Here is a 19,167-nt window from a genome sequence, read left to right as displayed (position 1 = left end):
AGGGTTTGTTTCAACCAAACCAGAGCTGGGGATTGTTGGAACAGAGGAATGACAAACGAAGATGGTTTCTGTGAGTTTTATTTTATTTCTGTTGACTTTAAATGAAGTGTGTTTTATGGTGATAAAACTACTGTGTATTTAAATGGAGTCTGGCAGGAGTTGCTATAACAACTTTGGGGTTGTTACTGGTTAAACAAAAAAGATCTTAGTCTTTTACAAAAAGGTTTATCTCTGTAGGTATCCTTTCCATACTATTGCCAGGCACCTAGAATAATAATCTGAGCCTGTCAGTGGTGAAAACAAGCACCTTTAGTGGACGTAAATTGATGGTGCTAACATGCCCTTGATGGTGTCTGCAGCAATACTGGACCAGTTTCAAAAATTGTTGTTCCTACTAGTCACACAAACACTCGTCGGTGTTGACTTCCTGTCTTGTTATGGGACTTGAAGTTCTTGATTTGGGACAGACAAGGGAGTTTTCTGTCTTGTGACTTGACTTGTGACTTCCCAGTCTTGTTCTGGGTCTTGTAAATATTAGCTTGACATAACTTGCAACTCTTCTGTCTTTAATTGGGACCTGTTTGTCTTGAAACGTGACCTGAGACTTAACGGTCCTGTGTGGGACTTGCTGGTCTCAACACAGGACTTTTATATCTTAACTTGTGACCTGTGACTTTCCTGTGTTGACTTCAGACTTGTTGGTGTTGATTCAGGACTTGACAGTGGAGTTGATTTGTGACTTGTACATATTTAATTGAAACTTGACTTGGAAATGTGGAACTTGCAGATCTTGACCTGGGACTCTTAGGTCTCAACTTGGCCCTTGATGAAAGACTTTCCTTTCTTGACTCTGGACTTGTTGGTGTTGACTTGAGACTTGACATGAAACTTGATTTACAGCTTCTAGGTATTGAATTGGAACTTGTTGATCTTGATTTAGACTTGAATCTGTACTTCATTGCGAGGACTTGAGATTTACTTCAGACTTTGTGTTTCCTCTGCTTCTGCACTGCATAGCTGTATGTATTACTCAATCTCTAATACTCTCTCAGATAAAGTGTTTTCGAGTCTCTGCCTGAGGTTTTACACGGTTGCTGCTGCTGTTGCTTTGTAGTATTCGTGTTTTTAATTCTCTCGTTCAAGGGTTGTTTGCCTCCAATCTTCTGGAGCTATACAGGAGGAGAAGTTGTGTTTATGAGCCCTGAGCAGCAGCATGCTGCTCATTATTGGCCTTAATGTGCTGCTGGCTCTGAGCTCTGGGTTTTGTGAGAGCTGCCTCTCCACAGTTTGACCCCGGAGCCTCTGCGCTGTTTCATGGACAGACAAAGTAAAGAGGCAAAGTGATGAAGCCCCAGAGTATGTGAACTCCTGTCCTGACTGAAACGTGTCTTCATAAATGGGGAGGGAGATAGATGAGAGGTGATTTAGAGGTGAAGGAGGTTAATTATGCTTTTTGCTGTCTCAGCTCTGTGAAATGGCATCAATATTAGATGCTTAACTACAGCGGAGTCAGGAGGGAGGCAGTGGTCTGGCCAACACAGACTGTTTACAGTGAGCTCTGTTTATTGGCTCGAATCTTTAGATTACCACAATGTATTTGTTTGTTTCAGCTCCTGTTGTGTGTTGGGGAAGCAGCAGTTACTCTGTCCACACAAAGAAACCAGAGAGAACATAAAAATCTCACTCGATGTAGCAGAAAATTAAATCTGTACAGGCAGAAGATACATGAATGCATGCAAGACGAAGCAGAAATTAAAACAAAGATTAGAAACAAACGGAAAATATCTACAACTTCACAAAACAAAGTCTAAAAGGGCGATTTATTTGTTAACATTTTATTCAGTTTAGCAGTTTTGTTCCTGTCTGTGTTCATGTTGTTTGCAGTTACTGGGAGCAGGTAGAGGGGGTGGATGAAGGGATGAAGGGATGGATGAAAGGATGAGGGGATGTCTCCGAGGGTTTCAGGAGAAAGTCTGGCTGCTTTGTAGAGGCTCCTCTGGTCTCTCGGTTAGTTGGATGGAGCGAGTTAGTGAGTAGGAGTCTGTATCAAACATCTCCTCTGTGTACATGTCAGAAAACATTACTCAGAAAGACTCAGTGAATCATCCTCCATAACTTCCTGCTTGTCAGTGCGGCTCTCCTGTAGCGTGCGTCTGTTTTACACACACCTTTCAAGCATGTTGTCAGGTTAACTGTGGCACTGACCTTCCTACTACCTACTAATGTTTTTGATCTTGTTGGTTACTGTATGAACTGGGCGTCTACATAGTTCTCACTGTGAGCTGCCAGTCGCTGGCTACTGGTTGATAACACATAACATGAGATTTATCTGAATAGCTATCCCAGAGAATACAGTATGTTGCATTACGACCAGAGAAATTAGTAAATAATATAATAGTAGGTCCATAAGAGCTTATAAAGTCAAGCCAATTTTTTGTATTTCACATTTTTGGTTTTCTTAAAGGTTCAGTGTTTAGGATTTAGAGACATCTATTGTCAGGAATGATATATAATATTCATAACTATGTTTTCATCAGCTTGAAATAGGGCTGCCCCCTGAAAGTCGAAGATTCTATCAGTCAGACATTCAAGCACCATCTGAATATTTGACAGTAACATCTCTTCTCTCTATTCCAGGCAGCTGCAGACACAGACCCAGGTTGAGTCTGAGTGAGACAGAGGCAGCTGCCTGAAGGAAGAGAGGCTTTGCCCAGATAGGCTATATTATAAGGTTATATTCTGCCTTCTGCTTAGAAGTGGTCAATTTAATACTCACAGCAACTTAATACGATACAATCTCTGAGGCTTAGGCAATTTCAAGGTATAACAGTATACCAGGGTTTGAAGAAATCCTGAAGATAAGATTTTCAATACTGTCAAGTTTTTTTTTTTACCTTGATGAAACACTGATCTGCCAGCTGATTAAATCCGGGTGCCACCATCCTCTCGCTAAACAATTTAAAGACTGCTTCTCCGGGTTCAAGCTGTTGGCTGTTTTTTTTTCCCTACCCAAAATGCACTGCGCTAGACGTCACTTCCTCTCTTTGGTTCACTGGATAGTCCGTTTGCATTTCCCACTGTAAGCGAACCACACCAGGGTTCACTTACAAGTGAACCGAGACCCCTAGTTTTCAAGCGGACCAGGGTTCGCTCGTTTGGTCCGCACCAGAGTTCGAATGAGCGTTCACACCACTCCAAATGAAACGAACTATCCAGTGAAGCGGACCAGGGTTCGTTTAAAGCGGACCAAATAGGGTCAGTGTGAATGCGTCCTAAGATTACTTTTTCCAACGACAGAAGCTGTTTGTTAGCAACATGATTTTATTCAGCTGCCTATCTGCCACGACCAGCATTAACCATATGTATTTAAACCTGCAGACTTGTCTAAGTAGGCTGATTACATATTAGAGACACAGCATTGTAGGCTTGACAGTTACACACATGCTACAATCAGTTCAGTTTCTGCTAGTACAAGTTTGAGTTCTGCAACCTCACTGCTAAATGGCACTGAATCCTACACACTAGACCTTTAAACTAGTTTTTGATAAATGAGTTTGAGTTTTAATATTGAAAGATGCTCAACTCTAAAATTACTTTTCCTGAAATCATAGTGATAAGATAAACCGCTTTTGCACCTTCCAAGTCTGCTATACTGTAAAGTTAATGATAATAATAATAATAATAATAATAATAGTAATCATCATCATCGAAATTTGCTCCCCCCATTACCTCTTGAGTCAGACTAGGTCAAGGAGAAACTGTTCTCCACACCTTTTCCCATTCACTTTAACTTTAATTGGATTTTTAATCGTCTACATCACCCGTCCTTGATTTAATTGGTCGTGTTGCCCGGTGGCCTCCGGTAATCCGCAGCAGCTTTCATTAACAGCGTTGAGACGGTGTGGCTCTTCTCATGCTTCTCATGCTTTCTTCACAGACCTTGTGGAGGCCAAGGTGGTCGGCATCCTGGACATACTGGACGAAGAGAACCGACTACCTCAACCCAGTGACCAGCACTTTGCTGACACTGTTCACAACAAACACAAGGACCACTTCCGCCTCACTGTGAGTGACTCTGAAACATAAGAAAGAAGTTGTGCCATTAAAGCCTTTAAAACCAGGAAAAGACAACCCTTATGATAATACAATATCCAAAATCTAAGATAATATCCAGTCTCTTATGTTGATATCAATATAAATACATTACCAGCCCTACTGTATGACTCATAAGTGTTTCTGATAAATGGTTCCTTAAAAGTATTGTGTGCTGAATATACTTATTTCATTCTCTCAGCTTAGTGATTTGTATCCTCAATTTGTTCCCTCTAAATACTTAATAATATGCTTCAATTAGGGAGCTGTTTTCCCCTGCTTTCAGTCTTCATGCTCAGCTATGCTAACGAACATCTTGACTCCAGCTCTGGCTTAACACAACAACTTAAGATTCACATCAATTTTCTCGTTTAGCTCTTTGCAAGACAGCGAATAAGGGTATTTGTCTAAATGTCTGCCTAGTGCTTATAAAAAGCAGTGTCACAGAATCTCCTGTTGGAAGATTGCCGTCCACCAAAAACTTTAAACAGCCAAGTCTGCACTCCCAGAATCAATCACCTCCAAGAACTTGAAGGGAGAGCGCTTTATTATGTTTATCACATTTGGAAATGACAAAACAAACAGATAGAGCCATTGGTTAAAGAGGCAGTAATTTTTTTTACTGCCAGTTTTATTGGGGTGGCAGAGTTGGGTGACACCAAATACAGTACACACACAAAACCAAAGGTCTCTGCTCAATATCATAAAGAAAACATGTTTTGTTAAGTTTTGGAATTTGTGTGAACTCGCCCTTTAATTCTATTTCTCTCTCTAAGTAGGTTACATGGCAATGGAAAGCCCAGTTATCTTTTGCATGTCACAAATACCTTTAAATAACTTAAAAAATGTGATTGTTTTTGTGTGTACTGCTTTACTTTCCCTGTATTTTTATGTAAAAGTAACAATTGATTTTTACAACAGAATTTCTGATTATGTTTTTTATCCATAAACAAATATACCAAAGGCGGTGTAGGTCTTACAGTCAGGGTCATCTCACATTGTGCTGATACAATGAGTTTGCGTGAGGAGTGATGTTCAGCCTCAGAGTGATGTGGTGTAGCTGACAGTCAAATTACTGAACACTGACTCTTAATCTTCATTCTCAGCCCAGAGTGATTGACAGGACTGGGAATTAGCATGTCATTGTAAATGGAAAATATGCAGGGAGTCTGCTGAGTGTAAGTGTTTTGCTGTGTGTGTATGTGTGTGTGTGATTGACTCTGTGTGTGTGTGTCTGTCCCTCAGGTACCCAGGAAGTCTAAGCTGGCCATCCACAGGAACGTGAGGGATGATGAAGGATTTATTATCAGACACTTTGCAGGAGCCGTGTGCTACGAGACGGTGCGTTCACAAATCATGCTCCGCTCTGCTTTCCTGGAGCCATCTTTGAAATTAATGTCACATAAAATAATTTATTTCTTTTTCTTTGATCAGTGGACTTTAGAAAACACTTCTGACCAAAGCAAGTGACCATTCAGATGACAGTGCATTTTAAATAAACCCCAAAATCATATGGAAACACTGTTGTTGCACTGTCTCATATAATGAGACTGAATATTATTCTTCACCTGTACAGAGTGCAGAGGTAGCAGGGGCAGTGTGAGTCATAAACAACAACCAACCAAAAAATGAAAATTTGAAAAAGTAATAGGATTCTGAAATTGTGTACGAAGGTGAACCTGAAACAGAGGCCTTCAAGTTAAGCAACAGAGCAGCGCAGCACATCCCCGGAGTCTGAAAACATGTTTCTGAGTCTGTTTGAAAAATGTCCCTTTCTCAGATCAAGTTTGTGGAGAAGAACAACGACGCTCTGCACATGTCTCTGGAGTGTCTGGTCAGTGAGTCCAAGGACCGCTTCGTGCGAGAACTCTTTGAGAACTCCAACAACAGCAAAGACATGAAGCAGAAGGCGGGAAAACTCAGCTTTATCAGCGTTGGCAACAAGTTTAAGGTGAGTTTTAGGTGAAATGAAGATGATTCATTATCCTGAAACCACTTCAGAGAAAAGTATTCTTCCCAGATTGATTTTCTGTGTCAGATGTTTTTATGGATGCAGTTTTTGGGTATAAAAGTAAAGTTTAATTCTTCTTCCATTGAAGTGACCCACATTCTCCACTCAAACATCTTTTTGCCTCTTGTGCTGTTTTTGTTGTGTGGAGGTTTCTAACAGGACATATTAAAGTCCAGAAGCGTTTACAGATTTGGTTTCTTTGTTTTTGATTCTTTAAGAGTCTAAAAAAATCCCAATGAGGTGCTTATTTTATAGCTAACTGTCTGTAACACCCCTCCCATTTTCACCTCTCTGAAGTGGGAACTTAGTGTAATTTAGGATTGCAACACTATGAATGTCTTCCAGAAGAGACTGTCCAAAAATGTGGGCATTTAAGCGATTTATTGCATCTCACCCCTCCTCTATAACAGTCGGCTTTTCACTTGCTTTTGCATGTTAGCATTCAGTGCAGGTGGACGTGGTTTCACCTTTGTTTCAAGTAGTTGGTGCTTGGATGGGCTGTTATTCTCATCTAAGCCATTTATTGCATCAGGATTTTTGGGGAAGATCACAGATCACTGGATGCAGTATCGGCCGATACCCATCACAGAGTCCATTTGAAGCCTTCTGCATATTGTGCAGCATTATCTATTTATTTAACTATTTTTTTTACCAAATTATATATTAGAATATATTATTAAAATTAAGAGATGAAAAAGTATAATGAATTAACTGCTGTTTGTATATTGGCTATAACTATGTGAGGTACTCTCTTTCAGAGGCCTGCTCTTTGGGAGCAGCTCAGAGCTTAACGAACATAGCTTCCTTGTGTAATGAAATAAATAAAATTTTATTAGATAAAAACAGAATTAAAGCAAAATGTGCGCAACATGCCAAGTTAATAAAAAATATTGAGGCAACTAGTGTTAATTTTGTCGGTTTTAGTCCTGTGTCAAATTCCCTTGTTAGTTTTTTTAAAATCATATGTAGTCAGCCTCATCCTGTTTCTTTGTAGTCAAATTTTAGTTAACTAAAAGTCTTAGATCTGGGGCGTCGGTGGCTTAGTGGTAGAGCAGACGCCCCATGTACAAGGCTGTTGCCGCAGCGGCCCGGGTTCGACTCTAGCCTGTGGCCCTTTGCTGCATGTCACTCCCTCTCTCTCTCTCCCCTTCACGCTCATCTGTCCTATCAATTAAAGTTTCAGTTTCAGTTTATTTTATTTACAAAAGGACAGTACACATTAATCAACAGTGTTACTGTAAATGTGCCAGTTTTAGCCAGCCGGCTAATTCGCAACTGCAGTCCTTTGGCAAGATGTTATAGAGAACCACAAACCTGAAAGATAATATTAAAAGTAGACAGCATCATAGTATAAAATAACAATGACATAACACAGAACAGAATCCAGTCCATCAATGTACTATAGCCATATTGGACACACAACACAATGATAAATAAAGGCTTAAAAATGCCCAAAAAAATATCTTAAAAAAAAAAAAAAAAGTTTTAGATCTTAGTCAAAGAAAACTTCACTATATTAGCATAATTTTAGTCAATGGAAATTGTTGAAATTTAAGTTTTGGTCATCAGATTATACTGAACATTTCAGCCAATTCTAGTGTCACTACCTCACTACAAATTGTGTTTGGCATTATCTGATCGGCTCCTCTAATTGGCCTATATGGAGACCACCAATCAAAATATTTTGAATGAATATAATGATTGAAGGCTGATCAATTGGAGCTCCCTTACTTTCAAGCCTACCATCTACCCTAGGACACCAGTCAGTCTGGGCAAACATGCTTCTTCATGGAGTGAAAATATTGGAAATCACCAATAAATCAGATAGAAGTGACAGTATTTATTTAGACCCCACCACAAAAACTGCACTACGTAATTGAAAGGACAAGTTTGGGTTTTGCAGATATAAATGACAACAACATCCACAATAAACCTTTCAAACCTCTTATAATTATAATATTTATTATATTTTATATATTTCCAAAACATGATACTGTGCCAAGTTGTTGCAAACAGTCATTGCTGCAAGCTGGAAGAATGCTGCTGTACTCAGATGCCAGTATTAGCTGGACACAGGCAATTAAAAGTCCTCTTACTGTGATGAGGACTTGCTGTCTGTCAAAACATTTAATTAAAGGTGTGCTTCAGACCTTCAGATCTCGACTTATTGTGCTGTCTGTTGAGGCAGTGGTTTGAAGTTACTGAGTTCTAACTCGGGGCAACTGCATCTCTAGTTCAGGATCAATTGGTAAAAATGCAATTTTAAAAGTTTAATTATTAGAAAACAGATTAATACACTAATGGTAGATCAAACTTAAACTGTGCAGATATGCAGGAAAAACCAAACACAAAGGACCAAAACTAAACAGCGGGACACAAAATCTGCATTTTGCAATAACAGATCTACTTCTCTACCTACTCTTGCCAAAACTGTACTGATGACACCAACTTATCAGGAATCAATGATTTATGGAGGCTTGGAAATGCAACACGCAGCACCTTAAACAAGCAGGCCTGGTTTTGGCCTTCTTACGGGATATAGATCTGACAGACTGTGGTTGTTATGGTCAGGATGAAGCTGCCAGCGCTCAGGTTCACCTTCACAGAGGTCCCTTAAGTACATCTTCAGGATGGGGAGTCAAAAAATAAGGCATCCTTATCACAAATATGATGATAATGATGATGATATATTGTTAAACTCTCAGATACCAGTATTGGTATTGGCCTCAAAATCCCATAAACCTGCTGGCTGTAACTCCATCTCATGGGAACAGAAGGACTCTCTCCGTCAGTGTAGAAGAAGGTGCACTTTTCTCTGTGAAATTTCACTGAATTCCAGAGTACATTCAGAGAACAGAGAGAGGAGCTTCTTTGTTGTTAGGGAGGAAGTTTTTTTTTTGTTTTTTTTTACCCTCCTCGACTCATCCAGCTCAGCATCTCACCTTGATATGTGCTCTAATATGTCACCTAACCAAAAGCAAAAAACCCACAGCGCTTGGCTCCACTCAATCATGTGTCTGAAAAACCCCCCAAAAAAGCACATAGCCCGAGGGAACAATGGCTGCCTCTGTTATCAGAGTCGGTGCCAGAGAGCAGCGTGGTGTACAGTACAGGCAGCGGGGAGATATTTTCTGATATTCACAGGAACACCGCTGTCTTTGATGTACACATATTTTATCCTTTCATGCGTACAGAGACATGATTTATATGTGTGATACATCGCAGATCCTTGCTGAGACTGTATGGACTCTGTCCATCAGTAGGGTGTTAGATCCTTCATCCAGAGCTGCACTTTGATGTTAGGAGTCTCCGTTTGTGAAAACACTGCATTGTGTGGTTTTATCCAGGTAGAGTTTTTCTGGACGCTTGTCTTAAGGATGTGTTTTGTTATATTTATTTGACTGTACACAGGGGAGACAGGAAACATGAAGGGGGAGAGTGTGAGGGGGATATTTACGAAACGTGTCCTGCCACATTCGAAGAGCAGCATACAGGGAAACATTCTTAGTGATGCTACTCTCTCCATATTCTAGTGCAAATAATAGACATGACATGAGAACATGTGAAAAGATTCAGCAGTTATTTTATTATTACGTGTTTTTTTTTTCCTGAGTTTTTCTTCTGTATATAATGAGGGGGGAGCAATTGCTACAAATGTCTGGTGGTGATGTGTCTTAATGCTGCTTCACTACCAGAAGCTAAACTTAAACAAAATCACAAATGACCAAAGAAGTTTAGTCAAAGAAATTTACTTGAAAACAACCTTCACAAAGTGTGCTCGCACTTTTGAATGTCCTGCTCCATCAACCGTGACTGGAGACCACAAAATGTAAATTTTTGCAACGCCAAACGCCAACCTGATGCAAACAGCTTTATAATCATTAGAGGGCAGTTAGGAATTTCAAAATGCCAGAGCTTATCGTTATTTTGGCGTTGACCAATCAGGAGCTGGTACCAATATCATAACGTTTCTTGGTCCCCATCTCTAACAATAACATCATGTAACATCAAAACAGAAAGGCTGCAATATCTCACTTACAAGCTACAATACCTTTCCTGCTTCTTTTGTTTTTACATTACGTTTGGTGTGATATGGAAGTTGATTCTGCTGTTGTGTGTTGCCCTTTAAATCCCTACGCCACTACAGCTTTTCCTCTTTTCAAGAAAAAATTTAATCTGAACCCAAATGAAGCCACTGCGAAGTGCCAAAACTGCAGTTTCTTGAATGGCTACTTGAGCCTGTCTCCAAAAAAGAGTCAATTCCCATCAACCCCATGTTAAAATGCCCAACTTTACAGCAGAAATAAACATAATGATGATACAAAAAAGGTTTTGGTCTCTATAGTTCAGTTCCCTGTTCATGACAGCTGTACAGAAGTGAATATTTATATAACTCATCCGTTTACATTTTATTAGGGCTTACAGTTGCGCAAAATTAAGGGTGTGGCTGCTTTGAGGAACAGGCTGTTTGCGAGACGTCACTATAGGCTATGAGTCAGATCCTCCCCTAACTTCTGCATAGCTCCACCCTCTCGTCCTAATGTGGCAACATCTGCAATGCCAAACTCATGGCTTTAGGACAAGAAGCCAGTGAGAGACATTGTGGTGACCACGTCCATTATTAATATTATTGTTTTTATTTTGCAGTCTATGTCTGAACCCTAAAAATCTGTCAAAGGCTGATTTAAGTTGGGTGAAACTGTTCACAAATAGTTGAATTGGGCAAGTACTCACCAAAATGGAATACTTTTGATTTCTGTCTGACGGAGGGGAGTACTCTTACCTAACACTAACTGCTCGTACTTTTGCATCAGGCAAATTAGGTTTGTTTTACCATATAATACCAATACCATATATTTAAATTAAAACGTGAGATATTGGCTAAAAATTCTGCAGTCATTTATATCCCTGTGGGTCTGTTGCTTAATGCACGCCAAAGACACAGCTTTTTGTTATGGTATAGAAATTCTGAGTTGCGTAGGTTGTCCTAAAATTTTGTTGTCAGAATGACCATTGAATGAAATCTGTTACTATTTAATAATGTTAAAAAACCTTTTTTGACATAATTTTGTAACCATACCTCTTCTGCATCTTATTCAGTGAATTATTTGCGATGTCAGGAAAGGGCAAGGTCACCTGCAACATCAAAAGAGGTCAGACAAAGGTGAATGATGGGAACAAGAGAAAACACATAAAGCAAAAATGTTAAGGTCACTGCTAGAGATTAGAGAGCTGCTGCCCAGTTGTGCAAAGAAATGTACAATATTGTTGGATTGCATTGTGATTGTGGATATTAGTGGATATTGTGTTGATCTGTAGTGGTTTTCTCCAGAAGATCATATTAATCATACCAAAAGTTCTTCTACAAGCAGACTAAAACTGATATCCTGATACCAAACAACAAACAAACACAACTGATATTAGTTAAAATGTCTTTAAATGTGTCTGCAAGATGTTTACAAGTGTAGAAGACGCTGGAAAACAAACCACAGAGCTTGTCTCAGGGTGGTTTTGAACACTATGCCGAGTAGATTGAGTTCTTATTACCTGTGAGCTGTGTTACCTGTAGTGTTTTCCTAAAGCCTCTTCATCCCGTTGGCTCTCCTCCTCCTCCTCCTCCTCTCCCTCCTCTGCCCTGGGTCCCATCTCTCTATCCAAGCTATGATTAAAGTTCAAAAAGGTGTCGAGCAGGATCCAAAACAGGCAGACAGGAACAGAGCTCTGGGCATGGAAGAGAGAGGCGGCTGGTGAAAACGAGCAGTGATAAATCTGCATCAGCCGAGGTGACGGGAGACGCTGCCTTCTGGCTGCAGTGACGGAGGGAAATCGTGAAGCGTGGAGGGCGTGGAGGTTTTCATTATAACCAGACACCGTAGCTTTGTCCCAATAACAGGGACTGAATACATCATAACAAGAGTGTCCTATTCAAAGGCTCATCCAGACACAGCTGATAAGTCAATCTTCTTTAGCCTGAATGTGAAAGACAGAACCAGCGTGTACTGTCCTGCTGAGCACCCCAAAATGCACCGCATGGTGCGGGCTCTGAATGTCATATTTATTAAATGGTTGTCATTAATCACTGGTGAATGCATCACATTAACAGGACTGATGGAAAAGCCACTAGAGGATGTAAATAAGTTATTTAATAAACAGCAGATTTCATACACAAGGCTGTTTCAGAGTGCTTTACAGACACTTTAAAGGGATTTGAAACAAGCCAGCCATTAGTTTCAGTATGTGGTCTTTTAAAGGGACAGTTCCCTCTAAAAATCATAAATACATATTTTTCCTTTCACCTGTAGTGCTGATTTATCAGTCTGGATTTATTGGTGTGAGCTCCTGAGTGTTGGAGATATCGGCTGTAGAGATGTCTGCTTTCTGTCAAACACAATGGAAATAGATGGCACTCAAATTGTAAAAAAAAATACATTTGAAAAACTCAGCAGTAATGTCTCTTTCAGGTTATCGTGACATGGCTACTCAAGATAATCCATAGACCTTGTTGTGAGCAGTTTCAAGTAGGAACTATTTTCTTTGTACCAAACTACACCTGCCAACTGTATCACCGCACAGAAGATAGCTGTCCTAAAATCACTATGAACTCCGGCTTCATGTGGCTTATTGCCTTTATAAAACGGTTAGCAATGTTTCATGAAATAAAAAAAAATGGAAAAGAAAAAATGCCACAATTTATTGATAACAAATAATCGTTTTTCCACCAAGCAATATTTTTCCTCATTAACATTTAGTAGAATGGTTGCCAAGTAACACACAGACGCAGTGGAAAGTGCGGACTGCCTCACCAATCTGTGGCCACTTGGAGCCAAGAGCTCTCCCCATGGCCTCTAGTATATGTGAGGTTAGGAGAAAGAAAAAAGTGCTCATCATGTTGCAGTTACACTATAACCACATATGAATCTACCATCAGTAACTGTTATGCTCACTTTCCTCGAGCTGTTGTCACTTGCCAGCTGTAACATTTTTGTCACAGGTTAGCCCAGTTACTAGCTGAATATCCAAACTACACTGTAACAAAAATGATAATGTCAGCAATGGCTGAAGAAAAATGAGCATAAGAGGCTACAAACACACAAGATAGCTAAAGTTACATCGTTAGCCTACTATAAATCGTTGGTGTGTCTTTTTCGCTTTGGATAGAGACAAATGGCAAGTGAATTTGGTGGCAGCAATATTAAATAATTCTCTGCTGTAGCGACAGGACACAGTGAGTTCTCTGCGACTAAAATACAAACCCAGGTTATCTCTTTACCAGCAACTTTTTTGTTTTTTGTGCATTCATTGAATGACAGTGTAGCATCCTTCTGACTGTTCTCATCCTAGTGGATGATGAATGGTTCAAGCTTTAGTTGGCGGTTGCCCTCTTCAGCTCTGTGTCCCATATGACAAGGTGACAGGTGACTAATTGGCGCAGCAATACTGAAATTGTAATGCGGTCACAGCTGTGTGTTAATAGGGTATTGCTGCATTCACCTGCTCCTCTGATGGTCCCATTTCCCAAGTTGGGAAGTCCTTCTTCCAACTTTAGTGTCTTTATGAGCTGAAGTCATTATGTGGAAACACCATGGACGCTACACAGAAGATGTGTTGTAATATATTACTCAAAGCATTTAAACAACACATTGATAAAAGTATGAACTTTATATTACAAAGTTATTTTGTCCCAGACTTGTTACTACACCAGTACATCCCCCAAAACTATTTAAATACTGCCTCACCTGACTAATGCTGATAAATAAGTTTTTTAGCTACTCCAGGTCACTACTCTACATGGACAGTAACTAACGGTTACAACCTAATACCATATTACATATTACATCTGAGCAAAATACTGTCATGGAAAGTGAATTAATACAATGTTTATTAACATCAACACCAACAACATCCTGTCCGCCATGATACTGCACATACAACATCAACTCGGCAGCTCGTGTACCAAAATTTTTGCCAACTCTCTGAGTTTATGTTCGGATTTGAGGGGGGGATCATGTGTTCCCCGGTTGGTAACTAAATTTTCCAAACATTTTGACATGGTATTTTACAACGGCTTTGATCATGGTTCAGCCCCTCATTATCAAGGACTGGAGCAACTCGTCTCACAATCATTGTTTTATATTAGGTCTTTTCTAATGATTTTATATGGGGAAAAGTCTTTGTGATCCAGTGTACATCAGGTAATCCTGAAATACCAGATGGGGCCACTACGGCCTCAAAGCCCATGGCTGTTTCTGGGAGCTTGATCTTAATTAACTTTACACGTAGGTTATTGAATTTTCACAAACTGTCGTTGTATTTTCTCGAGCCAAACCACCTCTCTCTGCTCTTTAATTGGACGTTACGTTTCTGTTATTAGAACATCAGTCAAAGGACACCGATATGATGATGTAGACAGATTAGGGGACTTTTCAGCCTTTAGTGGACAAATGAGGACATCAGTGTTATGCTAATAGCTTCTAGCAGTCGCCAAATGTCCTCTCTACAATCTGTCACTGTTTGATCACCGTATGCTTGGCGTAGCTGCACGCTCTTCTGTCCTTCCGTTATTGACCCTAATTAGTATACATTTATTTACATCTGCATATATTTACATTCACCTAATGCAGGTGCTTATCACGTCCACAGTCACTTGGAAAAAAATATTGCTAGAACCAGCTTGAATAATGCATCCCCTGCACTGCAGGTAACCAGTAATGAGCAGGAGCTATAGGGTGAAGGATGTGGCGACCATGCAGGGAAAGTTATAGCCCGCTTTTGTTGGAATATTAATGATTCATCAATAATAAAAGAGTTTGATAAATGAAGCATTTCTGTTGCATTGTTTGTAATTTATTCTTTAAATTATTATATTATGTGAAAATAAATGAAAACACTGTGAAGGAGAAAATTTTAAAAATGCATATTCTGAAATATTTACCAAGACAAAACCTTATCACAAACCCCACCCGACTGGGCCTCCAAGCTGGATAAAACAAATGGCTGAGCTGTGACTACTTGCAGTTCAAAGATGTTGATGATGCAAATTTCTGAAAGTTCTGCTTATCAGAAACCGTGCCCTGCTGGTATTCTAAGTGTGCCACATCAAAACTAAAGAATTAATCCTTCTTGACCCACGACAGCCTGCAAAGTAAGAGGATTCTTGTTAATGCATACCAAACTGAAAGGCTTTTCTTCACAAAAGCTTATCAGAGACAAATGCTTTTTTTTTCTCCCCCTCTTGCGTTCCTCACTCATCCACCTCAGCAGCATCTTCAGCTCCAAACTCGCTCAGATTAATTGTCTTGTTCCAGACAGTAATACAATATCCCATTGAAAGTCTGGCACCGCCTGTGCAAGGAGGACTGTAGTGTTGGCCAAAGTGCTCGGCTATTAGCACCTGCTGACTGAGTGCCAGTGAAGTGATGTATCATTACAGATCGGGAGATTTCCTCGACTTAATCATTCATGTGTTTGACTTTATATTTAATCAACTGAAAGCAAACAGTGTGAGAAATTAGATCGTATCCAGAGAAACGTTTCTTTCTTAGTGTAACTGCTCGAACTATACTGGCTGGTATTTATATGATCCCATGATCTTTGAGGTGAGGAATTGTGTCTTTGAACTTGTTTATTGTGACAAATCTTTCATTTTTGTCATCACTATTTCTAACTTGACTGACCTGGACCCTCACATGCATGGTACTATGTTTGTTACTTCTCTTATTAGTTCGATGAAACCTTAAACAGAGGAGCTGAGACTGTTTATCTAACTAAGTAACATCCATCCTTGTAAAGAGGGTGCATGAGGTCGGACAGTGGTTGGATGTTTTAATGTAGTGTTGCACTCTGAGTTTTAAGGTTATTAGTTAACATATTCCTGTCTAGGTAAATTTGTAAGTTTGTAAGTCTGTCAGCCTCCCAGGCTAAGGTATGCATGATCAAGTAGTTTCTTTTTAATATTGAAAAGAAAAAAAATGTTAAATGTGAACAAAGAACTCATTAAAACACAGCCTGTGAATCTTTGAGGTCTAACATGTTAAATGTATTTCCTTCCTCATAAAACATGTGCAGAGATGATATTTCCAGTCCTTGCATGTTTACTTGTGAGCAGTCCTCTTTGTGGGTGCATTACTGTGTACAGTGCTAGTGGCGATAAGTGGAAAAATATGGAATCATTGGCAGGAATGTATAAAGCATCACCTGTGTGAGTGCGCACATCCTGGTGCTCCATAGTGCTATTAGAGGTCAAAAACTGACACCCTCTCACATCTAAAGACAATCTGAGTTTTAAGTCACTCACTAAGATTTCGCAAAGACTATGGATCTTGCAGGGTCACTATTTGCAAAACTACAACTAGATTTCTTTTGAAATTATTTCCCATCATGCTCCTATAAAATATTACGCCAACTCCCCTAAGAAATATATCATATTAACAATGACTTATCTGCAAAGACACATAACTCTAGAAACACAAGATAAAAGACGTCATATGTCGACAGTATTCTTGTCAATTTGGCACCAACGTAATCCACAAATATAAACTGGATTTGCACACAAACTTTACATTATGGATTTTGTTGCCTCAAGATTTAAGATTCCTCACTAAATTAAGCACCGGTTGGTGGATTAGACACATGCCAAAGTTAAACACAGACTCTTGTTCCTGCCACAACTCCTCCAGTATCTCCTCCTTTTCCACAGTACAAGAGCACAGAGACTTGTTCAGGTTGTCGCGCCTCCCCGGAGCCCCCTCCGTATTTACTGTTTAAACTCGCATGATTTTATTCCAGCACTGGGAATGTGTGTGTGATAATGAAAAGGCCGGCATAAGTTAGACATGCGCTTAAGAAAGTCTTATTGTAGTCATTTTGTTATACAATTTATTTGAAATTTCATACAGAAACATATAGTTTTAAAGTATATACAAGCATATATAACAGTATAACTGGAATTTTTCTTTTGGTATTGCACACAGTATGTTTTATGTTTTTTCATGTTTGATATGCAGCTGTGTCTTTTTGGATGTTTGGAATGATTCAGAGAAAAAAACTAACAATCTACATGAACCAGATTTCAGCTTTTACACCAAAGACTGTGATTTTTTTGTCCCAGCTTGTTGAGGTTTACATAAGCTCAGACTCCAATCTACATTCACTTTGATCATAAAAATGTGTCGTCTTCCTCTTTTTTCTGCAGACCCAGCTGAATATTCTCCTGGACAAGCTCCGCAGCACGGTCAGTGTTTCTTCCTGATGGTTTGATGTCAGAGCTGTAGTAAAGATGAGCTTTCCTTTGACACAGCTCTGTAAAATCTCATGAGAGACAAACACCTACAGTTTCTGTCTCCCGCGAGTCGCACAGAGCATCATGTTCCGAGACTGAGTGTGATGGATGTCATGAATTTCTGATTTGCTATGTGGTTCCTGCTGCTACTGTAATGGTTTCTGTTTCTCTCTATCTCCCTTCATGTCTCTGTGCTCTGCAGGGCTCCAGTTTTGTCCGCTGCATTAAGCCAAACCTGAAGATGATCAGCCACCAGTTTGAAGGCGCTCAGATTCTCTCCCAGTTGCAGTGCTCCGGTCAGTGGGTTTTTGCAAATCTAGATGAGACAATACGTTTTTATCAGGGGTGCTCATCCTGAGAAGTTTATTATTGTGGGTGGGACTGAAGGTTATCTTGGGATTTTATATTGGTTATTGCTTTGTTACATATCACAAATTCCCTGAATAGTTGATAATTAGTCATAAAGTGGTGTGTATTCTAGTTTTATGATATTCTAAATGACAACATAATACAACACAAATTAAGACAACATATTCTCTCCTCTAGTTTTACATCCAAGTTATAATATGGAAGAGTTTGACCATGTTTCTAGCGGGCATGCAGAGGCATCTAGTTTTGGCATGTTATTTGTTAGTGTGTTTGTCCTTGGACACAGAATCAGCTTTTGGAGAGAATTCCTGAGAAATATTTGGATCTTATTTCCCAATATTCATCCTTTTAAGAGCAGTGTGTGACATTTAGTGACATCTAGCAGTGAGGACTTTAAATTGCAGCCAGCTAAAGCTTCTCCTATGTGCCAAGCGTGAACTCCAAGTTAGGATTTCTGTATCGTTCATTGTTCAGGAGGTTATTTACCAGCAGCCGAATTATCCACAAAGGTCTCTTCCTCTCCAAAACAAACAAACCAGGTGATTAAACTTGGCAAAAACACTAAATAAAGCAGTTTTACGTTACAAATCATTGTTTCTCCGGCACTGATCTGTGAGCCCAGGACCTGCAAATGTGTGCTCACCTTTTTTCTCTGATGACTTAAGATCCAGATGTTGAGGAGGTTTTTACTGGAAGCCGAATTATCCGCAGAGGTCTCTTCCTCTCCAAAACAAACAGACCTGGTGATTTAAAATGGAGAAAAACACTGAATAAAGCAATTTCAAATTAAATTCTGTGTTTTTCCAACACTGTTTGGCTCATTGCGGAGAGGCTACTAACCATGCAGACAGACACAAAAATGCAAATGGCCCAGTATGGAGCCGGTGTTTGGTTTGTCTTTTCCGGGCTATTGTAGAAACATGGTGGTGCAACATGGCGGACTGTGTGGATGAGGACCCACTCCCTATGCAGATATAAATGTCTCATTCTAAGCAAACGAAAACACGAAGAGTCTTATTTTATGGTGATTATACACTAAACAAAAACATACTTTTTATTTTATATTCCATTTCTTCCAATTATCCCCCTAAATCCTACACACTGCACCTTTAAATGCAGGCTTCTTTCATCAGTCTTTGAAACCACGAAACACGTTCCAAGCGTTTACTGTCTTTTTTTAAGATAAGTGAGAATCTGTTATAGCAATTTTCATGATTATTTAAACAAAGTTAAAGGGCCAGTGTGTAAAATGGGTTGAAAACAGTGACATCAGTGGTCAAATTCTAGATTGCAGGACTCGCTCACCCCTCCCGTCGGGTAAATGACGGTGGCCTCGTAGGGACAAAAAGCCTTGCGCACAAGTTTTTCAGGAGTAGGTCTATCTAGCGACGAGGTGAATGTTTATTTAGAAATCTAA

At 39.6% G+C, this 19,167-nt stretch overlaps 1 protein-coding gene across 9 annotated transcripts in view; it reads left to right on the top strand.

Moving 5' to 3' along the window:
• The window catches only part of myo6a (myosin VIa), a 188,721-nt gene that overhangs the window by 102,140 nt on the left and 67,414 nt on the right, over positions 1-19,167 (top strand). For all 9 annotated transcript variants that reach the window (XM_050057691.1, XM_050057695.1, XM_050057694.1 and 6 more), the window contains 5 exons: positions 3,938-4,065; positions 5,338-5,433; positions 5,873-6,043; positions 17,295-17,333; positions 17,584-17,677. In XM_050057691.1, the coding sequence (XP_049913648.1) occupies positions 3,938-4,065; positions 5,338-5,433; positions 5,873-6,043; positions 17,295-17,333; positions 17,584-17,677 (528 nt within the window). The remainder of the gene's footprint in view (positions 1-3,937; positions 4,066-5,337; positions 5,434-5,872; positions 6,044-17,294; positions 17,334-17,583; positions 17,678-19,167) is intronic.

Source organism: Epinephelus moara, chromosome 12, assembly GCF_006386435.1.
Source record: "Epinephelus moara isolate mb chromosome 12, YSFRI_EMoa_1.0, whole genome shotgun sequence".
NCBI classification, from domain to species: Eukaryota; Metazoa; Chordata; class Actinopteri; order Perciformes; family Serranidae; genus Epinephelus; species Epinephelus moara.
The sequence above is the reverse complement of the archived record's forward strand: the minus strand, read 5'-3'. Positions and strand labels throughout refer to the sequence as shown.